General features: G+C 41.8%; 1 protein-coding gene across 2 annotated transcripts in view; it reads left to right on the top strand.

Moving 5' to 3' along the window:
* The window catches only part of TTBK2 (tau tubulin kinase 2), a 124,506-nt gene that overhangs the window by 35,189 nt on the left and 71,736 nt on the right, over positions 1–17,581 (top strand). For both annotated transcript variants that reach the window (XM_040333075.1, XM_040333077.1), the window contains exon 2: positions 6,570–6,723. In XM_040333075.1, the coding sequence (XP_040189009.1) occupies positions 6,655–6,723 (69 nt within the window). In that variant the 5' untranslated portion in view covers positions 6,570–6,654. The remainder of the gene's footprint in view (positions 1–6,569; positions 6,724–17,581) is intronic.

Below are 17,581 nucleotides of genomic sequence, written 5' to 3'. Positions count from 1 at the left end.
ATGTCTCCCACTGCACTCCAGTGATCCAGATTTAGTTGACAGTGGACTTTTGTGACAGAGCTAGAGATCCCGACATTTAATGTTTGGATCTGCCCAGATGCCAGACTGAAAGCTGGATCAGCCTCTCGTGTGCTGCTGGGAGACTGAGCCAGCCGCTCCCGCCCCTCTACAGCCTGGCGTTTCAGTGAGTGCTGGTGGGACAATCGCCGCCCTGTGCTCAGAGCTGAACTGAGTGATCGGCGGTCTCTGCTAAATTCTTGGTGTGGACCTGGCGGGTGGCGGCTGCAGCATTGAATTGGTGTTAGACCCACCTAGGTGAGTATAACCAGTTTTTATTATGTTGTCTTTTTTTTTTTTTTTTTAATTCTGCATTTATATTGTAATGGGAGCTCCTGCAAAATGTGTTTCCTTGCTCAAAAAACCTCACCTTTTTGCGCCTTTTCCCCCTCTGCTAACCAGCTTTACATTGGCGGAAAATATTAAAGGAGCAAACAAGCCTTAAATGCTCTCAAAAATGTCTGTACAAAAAAAACGGCAAATCGACCAAAGACGCTCAGCTCAAATATAGATGCATAGATTGTATAGTATAGATTGTGTGTGATCAGTGTTTTCCGTCTCACAATGGCTGCTTTAGCAACCAACACACCTAAGCTAATGCTGTGCAGTGTCCTCCTGTATGTACTGCACTGTCATGACCACAGTACACAAATGGTGCCTACGGATTGTACTGTCTCCAGTATTGCCATTATTTGTCAAGTGTCCTTTCTAACTTAATTCTCTGAGCCAGAGAAAATCTTGTTTTTATTAACACAAGCAATCATCTTTTCTTTTATAAAGGGGGAAAAAGAAAACTGTCTCTGTTACAGCCGCAGGGCCTCCAAATCACAGGTTGATGGATAGAAAAGACCCGTTGCTAACATTCACAGTGTATTTATATACTTTCCCAGTTCTTGAGTTCAATTCCTGTAATATTCTGATCCTCGGGCAAAATATTATGAAGCTCCCCTCCTGTCGGTAATCGCATTGCAAAATGTTGTGGTCAGCCTCTTCACAGCATGGAAGCGCACTTATCTAAACCCAAAAGGAAAAATGTAATATTTTGCAGCTTGGCAACGCTTGGATATGGTGGCTGCTTTTAGTTTTCTTTTGGGTTTTTCCTTTTTATTTTCACCTGGTGATCCAGCCAGAAAGTTTATTTTTCAACTTCCTTTAAGCACTTACGGACCGCCCCCCCCCCCCCCATACATTTACTGCGGCAGGGCGGCCGCTCTGTGCCAGAGGCACGTACCTAGTATGTGATCTGACAAATCTGGGGATGGTTCCTGGGGATGGCTAGCACGTCCGTGGAACAGTAGGTCTCCAGATCTCGATTTCAGCCCAGCCTTTGCTCCTTTTTCCTCTTTTATCTTCATCAAGAGACTCTTTAGTAGTTCTTCACTTTCTCCCATTAGTGTGGTATCGTTTCCATATCTCAGGTTGTTATTTCTACCTGTGATCTTTATTCCGGCTTGTGATTCGTCAATCCTGGCATTTTGCATGATATACTCTGCATACAAGTTAAATAAGTAGGGTGACAATATACATCCTTGCCGCACTCCTTTCTCAATTTTGAACCGGTTAGTTGTTCCGTGTCTTGTTCTAAATGGTGCTTCTTGACTTGCATACAGGGGCCCAGATTCAGAAAGGAGATACGACGGCTTATCTCCGGATATGCCGTCGTATCTCTGAGTGTGCGGCGTCGTATCTATGCGACTGATTCATAGAATCAGTTGCGCATAGATTTCCCTAAGATCCGACCAGCGTAAGTGTCTTACACCTTCGTATCTTAGGCTGCATATTTACGCTGGCCGCTAGGTGGCGCTTCCGTATATTTACGCAAGGAATATGCAAATGAGCTAGATACGCCGATTCAGAAACGTACGTCCGGCCGGCGCATTTTTTTACGTCGTTTACCTTGGGCTTTTTCCGGCGTAAAGTTACCCCTGCTATATAAGGGGTAGCTAATGTTAAGTATGGACGTCGTTCCCGCGTCGAGTTTTTTAAATTTTACTTTGTTTGCATAAGTCGTTCGCGAATAGGGCTGTACGTAAGTTACATTCACGTCTAAAGCATTGACGTTTTGCGGCGTAATTTCGAGCATGCGCACTGGGATTTTTTCACAATACGTCAAATACGCGGGTCACAGTTAATATACATAAAACACGCCCACATCATCCACATTTGAATTAGGCGGGCTTACTCCGACACACATACGTTACGCCGCCGAAACTAAGGGCGCAAGTGGTTTCTGAATAGGGAACTTGCACCCTAATTTAGGGGGGGGGGGAACGTATCAGAGATACGTTACTCCCGCAGAAAGATGGTCTCTTCTATCTGAATCCGGCCCAGGGTTTTCAGAAGACAGATTAGGTAGTCTGGTATTCCAATTTCTTTCAGTTTTTGCCACATTTTGTTGAGATCCATCTTGGTACACCTGGCGGCGGCCTAGGTGAGCTTCCCAGAGCGGCACTGACTGGGGAGATGTGGACATTGTAGTGGGGACTAAATATGGTGATGATCCGATCCGTGGCTCTGATCCGAGGAACGATCCGAACCATGAGTTTTTGATCCGTTACACCCCTATCTCTGTTCACATTTTGCTGAAGCCTAGCTTGTAGAATTTTGAGCATAACCTTGCTAGCGTGTGAAACCAGTGCGATCATACGGTAGTTTGAACATTTTGTTGGCACTGCCTTTCTTTAGTATCGGAATGTAAACAGTCCTGTGGCCATTGTTGAGTTTTTAAAATTTGTTGACATATTGAATGCAGCACTTTGACAGCATAATTTATTAGGGTTTTAAATAACTCGGCTTGGATACCATCACTTCCGCTAGCTTTGTTATTAGCAATGCTTTCTAAGGCCTACTTGACTTCACTTTCCAGGGTATCCGGTTCAAGGTCAGTGATTGCATCATCGTGGTTATATGGGACATTCAGATCATTCTTGTATAGTTCTTCTGTGTATTCTTGCCATTTATTCTTTATCTCTTCTACTTCTGTCAGGTCCTTGCCATTTTGTTTATTATTGTGACCATCTTTGCACACAACTTTCCCTTGATATCTCCAATTTAGAAAAGCTCTCTAGTCTTTCCCAATCTGTTTTCCTCTAATTCTTTGCATTGATTGTTTGTTTACCACTTAAGGCCCGCTGCACGCCGATATACGTTGGCAGAATGGCACGCGCGCGCCACCGGCGACCCGGTCCGAAGCTCCGTGACCCGATCGCTGCCAGTGTCCCGCGATCGGTCACAGGAGCTGAAGAACGGGGAGAGGTGTGTGTAAACAAACCTTCCCCGTTTTTCACTGTGGCAATGTCAGTGATCGTGTGTTCGCTGATATACAGCCCCGCCCCCCTACAGTTAGAAACACACATGAGGTCACACTTAACCCCAACAGCGCCCCCTAGTGGTTAACTTGTTCACTGCATTGTCATTTTCACAGTAATCCGTGCATTTTTATAGCACTTTTTGCTGTGAAAATGACAATGTCCCAAAAATGTGTCAAAATTGTCCGATGTGTCCGCCATAATGTTGCAGTCACGAAAAAAAACTCTGATCGCCGCCATTGGTAGTGAATAAAAATGCCAAAAAAATCTTCTATTTTGTAAACGGTATAAATTTTGCGCAAACCAATCGTTAAACGCTTATTGCTATTTTTTTTTTTTTTTTTACCAAAAATAGGTAAAAGAATACGTATCGGCCTAAACTGAGGAAAAGAATTGTTTTTTTTTTATATCTTTTTTTTGGAGATATTTATTATAGCAAAAAGTAAAAAAATATTGCTTTTTTTTTCAAAATTGTCGCTCTATTTTTGTTTATAGCGCAAAAGATAAAAACCGCAGAGGTGATCAAATATCACCAAAAGAAAGCTCTATTTGTGGGAAAAAAAGGACGCCAATTTTGTTTGGGAGCCACGTCGCACGGTTAAAACGACGCAGTACCGAATCGCAAAAAGGGGCAAGGTCCTTAACCTGCATATTGGTCCGGGTCTTAAGTGGTTGAGAAGGTGTTTTTTTTTTTTTTTGTTTTTTTTTTTTTTTTTTTGTCTATTCTTGCTATACTCTGGAAGTCTGGGTATATTTTTTCCTTTTCGCCTTCCTCCTTTTATTCATCTATTTGTATGGCCTCATCAGATAGCCACATTGCTTTCTTGCATTACTTCTTCTTTGGGATAGTTTTAATTGCTGCGTCTTGTAAGATGTTACACACTTCCTTCCATAGTTCCTCATGCCGCATACAAACGATAATTTTTCGGCATGAAAAAACGTTGTTTTAAAAAAATGTCATTTAAAATGATCGTGTGTGGGCTTCACATCATTTTCCGGGTTCTGAAAAACAACAAAAATTATTTCCGAACATGCTGCTTTTTTTTAACGACGTTTTAAACAATGTCGTTTTTCGGGTTGTAAAAAATTATCGCGTGTGGGCTAAAACGACGTTAAAAACCTGTGCATGCTCAGAAGCAAGTTATGAGACGGGAGCGCTTGTTCTGGTAAAACTACCATTCATAATGGAGTAAGCACATTCATCACGCTGTAACACAGGCCTCGACAAATCCTGGGTGCCAGAAATATGGTCCTGGCGACTGGGCAAAAAGCTGGCGCCATCTGGTGGTGAGCCGTTGGTATTACAAGTTATTACCACCAGATGTGTAAGCTGGCGCCACCTGGTGGTGGCCGTTGGTATTACAAGTTAAGCATTACAAGTTAAACAGCAATTCTAATGTAATTTTTCACTATTTTCACTGCCATCTTCTTCCCTCTAATTTAGAACCCCCAAACATTATATATATTTTTTATCCTAACACCCTAGAGAATAAAATGGCGATCGTTGCAATACTTTCTGTCATGCCGTATTTGCGCAGCGGTCTTACAAGCGCACTTTTTTGGGAAAAAATTACACTTTTTTTAATTAAAAAATAAGACAACAGTAAAGTTATCCCCATTTTTTTTAATATTATGAAAGATAATGTTACGCCGAGTAAATTCATACCCAACATGTCACGCTTCAAAATTGCGTCCGCTCGTGGAATGCCGACAAACTTTTACCCTTTAAAATCTTTATAGGCAACGTTTAAAAAATTCTACAGGTTGCATGTTTTGAGTTACAGAGGAGGTCTAGGGCTAGAATTATTGCTCTCGCTCTACCAATCACGGTGATACCTCACATGTGTGGTTTGAACACCGTTTACATATGCGGGCGCTGCTCACGTATGTGTTCGCTTCTGCGCGCAAGCTCGTCGGGACGGGGCGAGTTTTCTAGCTCCTAACTTTTTTAGCTGGCTCCTAGATTCCAAGCAAATTTGTCAAACCCTGCTGTAACAGACAGAAAATCGCGAATCGTCTTTTACTAACACGGAATCAGCTAAAGCAGCCCCAAGGGTGGCGTCATCTGCATGGAACTTCCCCTTTATAGTGCCATAGTACGTGTTGTACGTCACCGCGCTTTGCTAGAGCATTTTTTTTTAAACGATGATGTGTGGGCAACGTGGTTTTAATGATGAAGTTGGAAAAACTTTGTTTTTTCTACATGCCGAAAAACGTCCGTTTTTTTTTTATTTTTTTTTTCATGCCGAAAAATGATCGTGTGTAGGCGGCATTAGTCACTGTATATCAGATCTAATACTTTAAATCTGTTTGTCACCTTCACTGAGTATTTACAAGGGATCCGATTTAGATCATATTTGAAAGATGTTTACCACTTTCTTCAATTTGAGCCTGAATTTTGCCGTTAGAAGCTCAAGGTCTGAGCCACAGTGAGCTCCGGGGCTTGTTTTGACTGACTGTATATAGAACTTCTCCATATTTGGCTGCAGAGAATATAATCGATCTGCTTTCTGTATTTACCATTCGGTGATGTCCAGGTATAGAGTCGCCTCTTTGGTTGTTGGGAAAGAGTGTTTGTTTGTTATTATCAGTGTGTTCTTTTGACAGAGGTGGCGGAGGTGGAGCCAAGCATGATGGAGGCAAAATCGGGTGGGGGCGGGACAACTACAGAAGTGCCTGTGAGCTGCCACATTCAGCTCACAGGCAGATCGTTGGTAGTACAGAACAGGAGATTGTTGATTGTCTAGATTAGACACAGTAGTCTAAGCTAGTGGCTCTCAACCCTGTTCTCAAGTGGTAACTCTCATTTAGCTGCATTTCGTTTACAGTCGTTTTTATTTTTTCACAAAGGGGGAAATAAAGTTTCTAAATGCAAACGTGGCTAAACGCGGCATGTAATATGCGGCAAAACTGAAGTTTTTAAACGTCGATTACTGTCTGTTAAATTGTTCAGGAGAGGTTGTAAAACCTCTCGTGTACATTAAGCCTAAGGCCCCTTTCACACGGGGCAGATCAGTAATGATCCACCTTTGTATGTTCAGTGGGGATCGCTCCGTTCCCCCGCTGAGCCGCAAACGGGTGGATGAAAAAGCGGACATACGGTCCGCACGTGTGAGACCTAAGGGTCTTGTGCTTGGAATCATAATGGTCTGTACATCACTGCAGCTGGTGCATCACTAATGTAATGTGCCCTTGTCTTCACAGCCTCTGGGTAAATGGAAGTCACCTCCGGGAGCCAGATGATCTCTGGTGACGAGAGTTCTGCCTAGCAGCTCCAGCACCAAGTGCAATGAGCGGGGGAGTGGAGCAGCCGGATATCCTCAGCGTAGGAGTCCTGGTTAAGGAAAGATGGAAAGTGGTAAGTTGTGCGTCTTTTTTTTCTTAGTTATTGTGTTACCTTACATTTCATTTTTATCTTGCTTTTCCTTGTGTTTTCATATAAACCTGCTTTAACAGCAGATTAAAAAAATGAGGCTGATGCAAAAGCAATCTGAAATGGCATCTTAAAGCAGAACTCCAGCAATCAATATTGTTTATACTTTCCCCGGCATGCTTTGTACTTTCTTCCTTTTAACATTTATCCACAATTTTTGTATCTTCAAAATAGAAAAATGTGGTTTACAAACAGCGATTGACATTTAACAGACCTCATGCTTGTCCAAATCTTATACACACCGATTTACCCAAGTGTGAACAGTAGAAGACCGTAACTAGATACTGTCTGTTACATATGTTTTGAAGTCCAGATCATACTGCTCTGGTTGTTCTTCCATAGTCTTTAGGCCTCATGCACACTGGAAAATTGTAATCCCCAAACAGGAAAAACCTTCCTTATACATTAATTTCAGAAACCCATGTTGTATAGTGATTGGCCTTATCCTAATAAAGTGTTTAATCATCTCAAACCTTTTTCCCAGGAATGTCCCACTGATGGGGGGGGTTCCTCATAAACTCATAAAGTGGTCTGTCACTTGGGTCTAGAACAAGATTTCCTGGGGGAAACTAATGAGACTGCCCATATTAAAGATCCAACTCTTGAAAACGTTTTGTCACGTGCTTAAACTTGATATGGAAAAAAGAGCAATCCTGTGACCCGTTTTCAGTGGAGAGCGGTTTGAAGTTCGCTCTCCCCTGACGTCACTGGCATCAGTTGAGGCAGCACGTCGCCCAACTTCCAAGTAGGGTGTCACGCGTTTTTGCACTGCGCATGCGTGAAACGGCAACCTGTGTACTGACAGGAACAGGGCTTCTTTTTTATACATCCTTGCAAGGAAATTGTCTGCAACTCTTTATAGAGTTTTTTAGCTGCTATTGTGCATTTTACAATACATTTTTATAACGTCTGCACTATTGGAAGCCTTCTCTTTTTTCCTATACCATTTGACTTCACTAAATTTTCAAAATCTGGATCACCATTGCTTCCCTTGTGCTGGAACACCTGTCACTGGAGCACCTGAGTGAATTTACTGACCATCGCTACAGAGGGGATAGATATAGGATCATTCCTGGAGGACTCCACAGGACACCATTCACGATCATCTGTATCTCTGCAGAGCCTGTATTGGCCCCCCCTGAGAAGGGTGGTCACAGGCTAGCTGGTAAGCCTCCCTTTACATTCACTGGTGGTGGTTTTTCACATATTTTGGAAAAACATTGGAGTAACACAGGATTATATCTTCCTTGCTGGAATATTTCCCATATGAACTTCATTCACCTTTATTGGACACTATTTTTGTTATAATTATTTTTGAATCATTTTGGAAACGTGACTTTTTTTTAGCGCTACACATTTTTTATCCACACTGGATCCGCCAGCTGCCTTGATTGATGGCATTCCCGGCAAGCTGCTGAGACAGCCTCTCTCCACCCCTCCACAGCTCAGCGCTCCACTGAGCGTGAAGAAGTAGAGCAGAAGCGATGCTGACTGACAGTCGGCATCGCTGTGCTTGGGGAGGAGTAAGAACCGATCCATCGGCGGTTTTCGGTGGCTCAGTTCTCAGTGCAGAGACGCCGGGGGACAGATGCAGCATCGGTCTGATGCGGCATCCACCAAGGTAAGTATGACTAGCGAAAACAAAAAAACCCTATACTACTTTTTTTAAGTGCTTCTATGAGGTGCTTTATGGCTCCAGGCAGGGCTGGTGCAAGGATTTTTGACACCCTAGGCGAAACCTAATTTTGCGGCTCCACCCCCTTTGACCTGCCCATGTATATCCAACCTTTTTAATGAAGTGCCCATCAAATGCAGCCCTACCAGCGCACATCAAATGCAGCCCTACCAGAATAAGCCGAGCACGCTGTAGCCGTCATTCGGGTATGGCCCGGTCAGCAAGTGGTTAAAGTTTTTAAGTTCTAAAAAAAGATATCCCAAGCTTTGAACATCTCAAAAAGCACTGTTCAACCCATCATCCGAAAATGGAAAGAGTATAGCACAATTGCAAACCTACCAAGTCGTGTCCATCCACCGAAACTGACAGGCCGGGCGTGGAGAGCATTTAAATCAGAAAAGCAGCCAAGAGGCCCATGCTAACTTTGGTGGAGCTGCAGCGATCTACAGCTCTGGCGTGAGAATCTGTCCACAGGATAACCATTAGTCGAGCACTCCACAAGTCTGGCCTTTATGGAAGAGTAGAAAAGTTTGGAGAAAAACCGCACTAAGCACATAAATCACATAAATCAATCAAGTTAGAAATAAAATCTGAAGGTTAAAAGCAGCAATTCTCCTGTAAATAACAAACCAGTAGAGCATAAATTGTAACAAATAGAATTGTGCAATAGCCCAGTATAGTCATTGCTTGGCAGTTCAAAAATAACAAAGTCCACCAGTGTTCATAACTATGGAATTAAACATGGGATCCATCCACCATTCCGCAAGTGAGTTCCACCACCGTGCAAATATAGATGTCTCCTTACCAGACACTAATGACCCCCCATAACAGAGGGCCAAAAGATGCCCATAATGACTTTAGTCTTTATCCAGGGACCGGGCCATACATCTGACATCAGGTCAGCTCGCATGTGTTATCTCCACTCCAATCGGTGTGTAGGTAGTATCATAAAAGACAGAGGCTCCATATAGTGTAAAACCTTACAAGATCTTCAATTAAAAAAGATTGCGCTTACAGCATCCACAAATGTAAACGGCCTTAAGCCTGGTGTGCCGGCCGGCGCACACCCAGGCAGACCCATCCTTCCGGGATACGATAGCGATACAGCAACGAGGTGACGTCAGCGAGTCACTTGGGGGTAGTGACAGCCGTATCACTACTCCTGTCAACCCAGATGCAGAAGTGAGGAGCAGAGAGTGGGGGAGCGCCCCGCTTCCTCCACAGCTCAGCGCTCCAATGAGCGAGGAGGGAGAAGAGCAGAGAGCTGTGACTGACAGACTGCAGCTCTTTGCTCACGGAGATCTGAAAACTGAGCGATCTGCAATATTCAATCGCTCTGTACTAGTGTAGAGGTCATGGGGGACAGATGCAGCTTCGGACCGATGTTGTATACACCTAAGTAAGTATAAATGGGGGGGGGGGGGGAATCCTTTTACTTCTCTTTTTTTTTTTTATATTTTATGGGATTTTTTTTACCAAAGACATGTAAGCTGAATAAATTTTGGCCTAAATTTATGATGAAATTGGATTTTATTGGATATGTTTTATAACAAAGTAAAAAATATATATATATTTTTTTTTATTCTGTCTTTTTTCATTCATGTCACAAAAAAGGAAAAAAAAAACCCAGTGGTGATCAAATACCACCAGAAGAAAGGTCTATTTATGTGATAAAAATTTAATTTGTGTGTACAGTATTGCATGACCGCACAATTGTAGTGCAGTGCTGAATGGCAAAAAAATGCTCTGGTTATGAAGGGATAAAATCTCCTGGAGCTCAAAAAGGGGGGGAAAAAAGTCTAAATATATCCACTTTTTACCTTTTGTGTATTTATCTTTAATTCTTAAATAAAATGTAATGGAAATCTGTTTTCTTTTAACTTGCATTTCCTGGTCACAAAAGAACATCATGCAGTAATCGTTTAGTACTGCAGGGTCATACAAATTAAGTAATCTACGTTTAGCTAAATGACCTGCTTCGATCTTAGGGAAGACCCTGAATCGTCAGCATTTCTCTGCGCCTATTGATGGGTACAGTAAAAGGCATTTTTCAGCCTCTTGAGAATACCACGCCAGATGGGACCACTGGTAGTAAAAGCTTGTTTTGCAGTAAAAGTGTCACAAAAAATATTATGCCTAGCTCCATTCTACATATGAATACACAGGATGTCCCCTGCATGCTAGAGCATTGAAGAGTAAAATCGATTAAAATATAAAGATTTATTCAAACTGATTGCAGTTGCCTAGATTCTTTTAATTCAATTCTGCACCTTTTTTAAAAAGCTTAGGTTCCAGTTTTATTAAAAGCTGGCATTATACACAAAGTGCTTTAAAGCCAATAATATATACAGTATATCGGCTTATAGGTGTGCATTGAATTGCTTACATGTATACCTTTGCATTCGATTATTTAGGTTAAATACCCTCTATGGCAGTGTCTTAATTACTATTATCTACTATGTTGGGACACATTATGTGGAATTGACTCCATCTGATACTTCTGGACAGAATGGCTCGAGTTAATCAATTTTTAGGCATATAGGTCAGTTTTTTTGTACCCTTCTTGGGTCATTACTGGCTCCATATATATTTATAGGCTTATTATTTGATTTTTACTTTTATATTCAAACCCCCCAGCGGGCATTGTGACTCTTATTTATAATTGCATATCTTTAGCTACCCGATGTACCCCCTTGTGCACTAGCTCTTTCCATTTGGTCGCAGTGGCTCGCAGCATAGGATACAAATTTCTTTCGATTTTTCCATCTAGCCTCACCCTCATGGGTGTAGGTGGACTGCGGTTGCAATCATGGGAGACGCAGTGCGATCACAGTTTACATCCTCCAATAGCACCATTAATTTGGGGAGTGTAAAACTAATATTATCTAATGCCTTTTCATGACCTTGGTCTTGGAACCGTATTTTAGCACATATCTTTATATTGTTTCTTGTTTTCCTCATACTGTGTAGTTCTAAATGCTCCTGAAGAAGTGGCTCTGATCCACGAAACATGTAGAGCAACTCTGACAATTGTCAAGATTTCAACGGTGTCGACCCAGGCGATTATCAACTCTAAACTGCTACGCTTTGTTGCGACAGCATCATCAGCGTTCTAAGTTTACACCTGTGGCTTTCGTCACCCAGCTATATATCTTGACATTTTGTTTTTATTTACTTTGTGTTTTATATGCTTCACTAGATGTAACTGACATCTGTGAATTATATTTATTTGTAAAATATTAAGTCATTTTCTATTTTTCTAACAAGTGCCTGCAAAGTCCATCTTTTCTACAACATTTCCCATAGACGCCAATGTTAAATGTTAAAAACCGGGAGCAGTGCCATGTCAAGCTGACCAAGATTTCCCATAGATGCCAATGTGCGAGTGTACCTAAAGTGAGGGTACTTAAAGCGGGGTATGCCTGTAAAGTACTGCTTCAAAATGCCCTACTGTATGACGAATATTGAACATGGACAGTAATACCTGTGGCCTGATGTGGGTGACATCTTTAAGGCCTCATGCATACTGGAAGTTTTTAGACTTTTTTGCAGCTGCTGTTTTTTTGGCTTAGACTTTTTTTTTTTTTTCTACAGTCAAACTCTCCAGCATGTTATTCTGTGTGTTCATGCACACATCAATTTTTTTTTGGCTGGGATGTTTGTTGACACCAAAAAACACCAAAACTAGTGGGTTCTGAGAGGCGTTTTTCAGTTGTAAAAACATTCTAACGTCAAAAAAGGCTAATAAACGCTCAAAAAACCGATGGTGAGCTGTGTTTTTAAGTTTTGGATCCCATTGGAGCTAAACGCTATTGCTAAAATTATGAAAAACTCGCTGCAAAGCTTCTGGCGTTTTTATAACGTTATTATAACGTCCAATGTGCATGAGGCCTAATATAGTTGAGCCCAAAAGTTGGTTTAACATATTAAAGGCCAGCTGTGATGCTGTCCTACACTTCTTGCCTTTTGATTTTGGTGGTTATTGTGATTTTGGTAAAATGCTCTACTTTCATCTTTTAGTAAAAGGGTTTATTATTCATAAAAAATAAATCTGGCTTTAGTGCAGTCTTTTGAACTTTTTCTTTTCAAGCCTTTTCCTTTTGAATCTGAACCTTTTAATTAGCGGACCCTTGTATTCAAAGTATGTCATTAACCACTTAGCCTTGGTTCACATTGATGCGATTTGACATGTCAAATCGCATCCAAATCGGCTATTACCTGTAATGGAACCGTCCGAATTGGTGTGATGCCGCACCGATTCCTAAAAGTAGTTTCTGTGCGACTTTTGACGATTTCAGATGCAATTTCAGGAAACCGCACAGATGTCTCTGAAATTGTTGGACTGATATGCAGGAATGAAATTGTGAAAGTTTAGCTGAACTTGCACGATTTCAATCCTGCAGCAATGTGAACCTGGGCTTAATGCTTACAGTGCATTTAATTGTTATAATGCATTTATGCTCATCTGTGAAAGCTGAAGATACACAGATCAGCCATAACATTATGACCACTCACCTAATTTTTAGTATGTCCCCTTTTTGCTGCCAAAACAGCCCAGACCCATCAAGGGATGGACTCCATCAGACCTCTGAGGGTATGTGGGTATCTGGCACCAAACTAATCATTGGCTTCTTCCCATCACTTGCCCAGGTCAATGATGCACATGCTCTCCGGCCATTCATATAATGTTGAAGAAAACGTGATTTATCAAATCAGGTGACCACCTTCCAGTATATGTGGTCCAATTCCGATGCTCACGTGCCATTTATAGTAAATCTTTTCATATACTTAACTTTTTTTTTTTTTTTATGAAGTTCAGTTTTCAAAATCATTCCTCAATCTGCACCTCCTTTCCATATGTTCCTACTCTCTTCTTCCCACATGAAATGTGTGCAGTCTACTGTTGGTGGCGGTTACTACTCAGTATCTTCATAAGAATGGTTTCATGACTACTGGCAGTGAGAACATTTGGAAATATTTGGATTATTTGGATTAATAACCGTTACAAGAATAACAGAAAGGCCAGTTCGCTTTCAGTTTTGAAACAAAGGATGGCTTCAATAAAGTGTTTTTTATTGATATTTCCAAATTATATGTGAAAGCAATGCACCAGTTCTTCAAAGGTCATAGCAGCAAAGACTCCAGTCATCTGTCATTAAGGCCCCATTCAGGTCCGCCTGTCAGTTTTGACGGCGAACCTGAACGGCCGATCCATGCAGTCCTATGGAGCATCGGATGTGAGCCAAGACATGTCCGCTTACATCCGACCCAATCCGATCCGCCAAAATCGGACAGATGGCGATACGTCCCCATCCATATCGGGTGAGATCTGATGAAAACAGACATGCTGTCCGTTTTCATCAGATCTCCCCATAGGAGACAGCGGCGCTGCACAAGCCCCTCCCTGCTCAGTGAGCAGAGAGGGACTTACCATCCGCCGGCTCGCCTGCGGGAGCTGGCGGACTCCGTAGCGACGGAGTCCGGCTGTGTGGAAGAGGCCTAAAGGGTCCATGCACATTGGGCTTATAAAAGCACTGTTTCTTCAGGAGTTTTGCATTTTTCCTGTAGAAGCAGCTCAATATAATCCTATGTGTCCATGAATGATGTGGAAAAGAGAAATATGGACAGCCACACTCCAAAAAAACTTGATGGTTGTCTTTATTTAAAAAAAGGAAAGAATGCACTACAAGTCACAGCACACGACACAGGGGTAAAACAGCTGACGCGTTTCGCACTATTAACTAGTGCTTAATTATAGCTCGGTGAATGAATGATGGGACATTTAGAGGCAGAAAAAAAACCTTTCTGGTTTGTTTTTGAAAACGCTTGTGCAAAAATACTGTATATGAGCATTTTTCTCTACCAAAGCTCAGTGTACCTGGACCCTAAATGACACCTGTGACAGCACAGCCATCCACCAAGCATAGAATTACGGTTTGGGAACAAATTGTACATGCTTGGGGGACCATCGGGTAAGGAAATACTGCTGTAAAGCTTGCAACAGTAGCTAAAGTTCTTTGTTTCTGCTTTCTACCCAAAAACCTGTTAAGCTGGCCATAGATATTTGATAACATTTGGCTATTACTTTGATTTGATTGACTAATATTGTATTTGTTAAATTAATGCAAACACATGCCATTTGGTCCACTTTGATCTTCGGAGATTGATTAGCTGTGTCGTGGTCTAAAAGTGTCAGTAGACATCTGAGTTCTGGTCATTCTCCTTTTTTTTTTTTTTTTTTTTTTTTTTTTTTACATGATGTAATGTTTCAGGTTCTAATGTAGAAGGAGGTTCAGGTTTCATATGAGATTTCCAATGTGACCTCTCGAAAAGTAACCAGACTTCTCGGATCAGTGAAATTAATATTCTTGTAACGGTTATTAATCCTAACAGAAAGGCCAGTTCGCTTTCAGTTTTGAAACAAAGGATGGCTTCAATAAAGTGTTTTTATTGATATTTCAAAATTTTCTTCCAATTGCATGAACTAGGTTTCTGACAAGTACAGAAATAAAGTAGAGCAACCATAAACCAGATACACAGCAGTCCACATATGTGTGTGTGTGTGTGTGTGTGTGATTTTTTTTTTTTTTTCATTTTGTCATTCAGTTTTTCCTGTAGAAACAACTTTTGAGGTCTGTCTTCACATCCTGCAGCCAAACTCTGTCAACAATAACTATTTTTAATCTTTATGCTACTACCTTTAAGAAAAAGATAGGAAGGTATTTTTTATTTTTAGATTTACTTTTTTTTTTTTTTTTTTTAACTCTTCAGTCACTTCTTGGTTTTTGGCCTAGACAAAAATGATGTCATACATCCTAGGATTCTTCATGGGCAGTTTTTTTTCCATCGGGAGGAGGGGCTTTTTCTCAGCTAAGCACACCCTTCTGTCTGTGTGCCTGAGCTATGCGCAGATAGATTCCAGGTAATGCTACTTAAATTGTCTGCTCTTAGTCAAGATGGCCGAGGCTATAGCTGCTGGCAGTGATCATTGTATTCTGACAGCTGTGAAACCTCCTGCTGTCAGAATATAATAGCACAGTGGTAGGGATTGCCACATCAACACTGACTGTTGAAATAAAATTAAAATTGTCTAATGTATGGCTGGGCTGGCTTGCTTAAGTTTTCAGGAGGAAGGGGGTTAGACTCCGATATTGAAAAGAGTAAAGATTAACTAAACCTCTACAGTGGGAGTGACATGGTGCTGTCTGGTCATCCAAGTGGGGGAGGAACAATCTTTGTGGGGAAAGGGCTTGATGCTAAACAATGGTGACTTCATATAATACATCTAAAGCCTCGTACACCCGATCGGATTTTCATCGGACAAATCCGTGGAATTTTGTGTGAAGTGCGTTGGCCGTGAACTTGGTATGCATACAGTCGGCAGAACTTTGTCAGCCAACGTACACCAAACTACGTGGGTTTTCAGCTCTTTAGCGCCACCCTTTGGACAACGTCTGCTAATGTTTTCTTATGGTTGGTATTGGTTCGGAGCATGCGTGTTTATACTTTGGATTTTTTTTCCCGATGGACTTGTGTAAATGTGTGCCGTCTGCTGGCAGGCTTCCAAAGAAGCCACTTTAATAGCCAGGTGTTGTGAGCTTTGCCTATAAATGTTGTCAAATTAAGGATAAACTTTATATGTTAATTCATGAGCTGTAACTCTGCTCTAAGCAGGTGTGACTGTAGCAAGGGGGAAGGTCCAATACCCCTGCTGAGGAGATCGGTTGTGGGATACCGGTCAGGTCTGATGAACTTTGTTAGTCAGACACTGCCAATTCTAGTGTGGGACTTTACTTTTGTCTATCGGCCCAGATGTCGGTGCTGAGTTCCCACTATGCAGAGGGATAAATGTTTGTAGATGGTGTGCCTACATCTTTTTTAAGACAGAAGACAGAAATAATAAAAAAAAAATTTACAGCACATTTCTTTTTTAGATTTTACATAAATGTTGTATAAACTCAACAGCACAAAACTCAAACTGAGATGCATATCGTATATGTTTCATCCTACGTTCGCAACATGTCAATAAAATCCAGACTTCGTCATATAAACAATTGCAAAATATTTTCCGTTACTAGCTCATCCCACATCATGTAAGGAGTTTCTGACCAAGATCGGGTTCTCGGGGACCGGGTCACTGCTCACATCCCATCTGTCTAATCCCAGTACCACATCCACCTCTTATCCCACTACAACATTTTCAGAAGTGTATTTCAGCCATCCCGCCCAAATTTTCTCAAATTTCTTGGGGCAACCTCTAGCTGCGTAAGTCAGTTTAGACATTGGCACCGCTTGGTTCACTAGGTCTATCCAATACTGTAGTGAAGGAGGGACCGGCTCCCTCCATCTGAGAGCTATTGCCTTTTTTAGCATAACAGAACAGTATTCTGAGTAGCGTTTTTCGTGATTCAGATATCCCCTCTTCTTCCAGATCACCCAATGGGTATCTGGCCGGAGAATAGATATTCGGGAGGGCCAGAGCATCCTCTAGGTCTTGAAGAATCGATTTCCAGAATCTCATCACATGGGGGCATAGCCACACAATGTGAAAAAAGTCTCCTATTGCACCCCTACATCTATAACACTCCGGTGAATCCAGCCTTCCCATTTTATGTAATCGGTGCAGGGTATAATAAATCCTCTGCAAATAGTTAAACTGTATCAGTTTGTCTCTTGCTGATAACATCGATGGCAGCAATGAATTCAGGGCCTCAGCCCAGGACTCATCCGTGATGGATGGGACATCAGCTTTCCATTGCACCGCCACCCTCTCCATTCTGTTAGAAGAGGGTGTCGGCAGGGAAAAATTGTATCTAGAAATAAGCTTGGAGTGATCCTACTCGGCTATCATTTTCTCCGTACAGGAAGGGAGAAGTAACACCTCACCCCTCCCATATTAAGCCTGCGCTGGGTGGCGCAGTTGTAGATACCGGAAGAAGAAATTGTTAGGCAGTTTATATTTAGACTTCAGGTCCACAAACAATCTAAATGTTCCGTCCCTAAATAATTGGAGGGCATATTTGACTCTGTACGTAGCCCAGCATGTGCCATCTGGAATTTTGCATTACCCATTCAGCACAGAGTTGTGCCATAAGGGGGCATTTGGAG

The sequence above is a fragment of the Rana temporaria genome, chromosome 13 (assembly GCF_905171775.1).
Source record: "Rana temporaria chromosome 13, aRanTem1.1, whole genome shotgun sequence".
Classification (NCBI taxonomy): Eukaryota; Metazoa; Chordata; class Amphibia; order Anura; family Ranidae; genus Rana; species Rana temporaria.
This window is presented reverse-complemented; position numbering and strand designations above follow the sequence as displayed.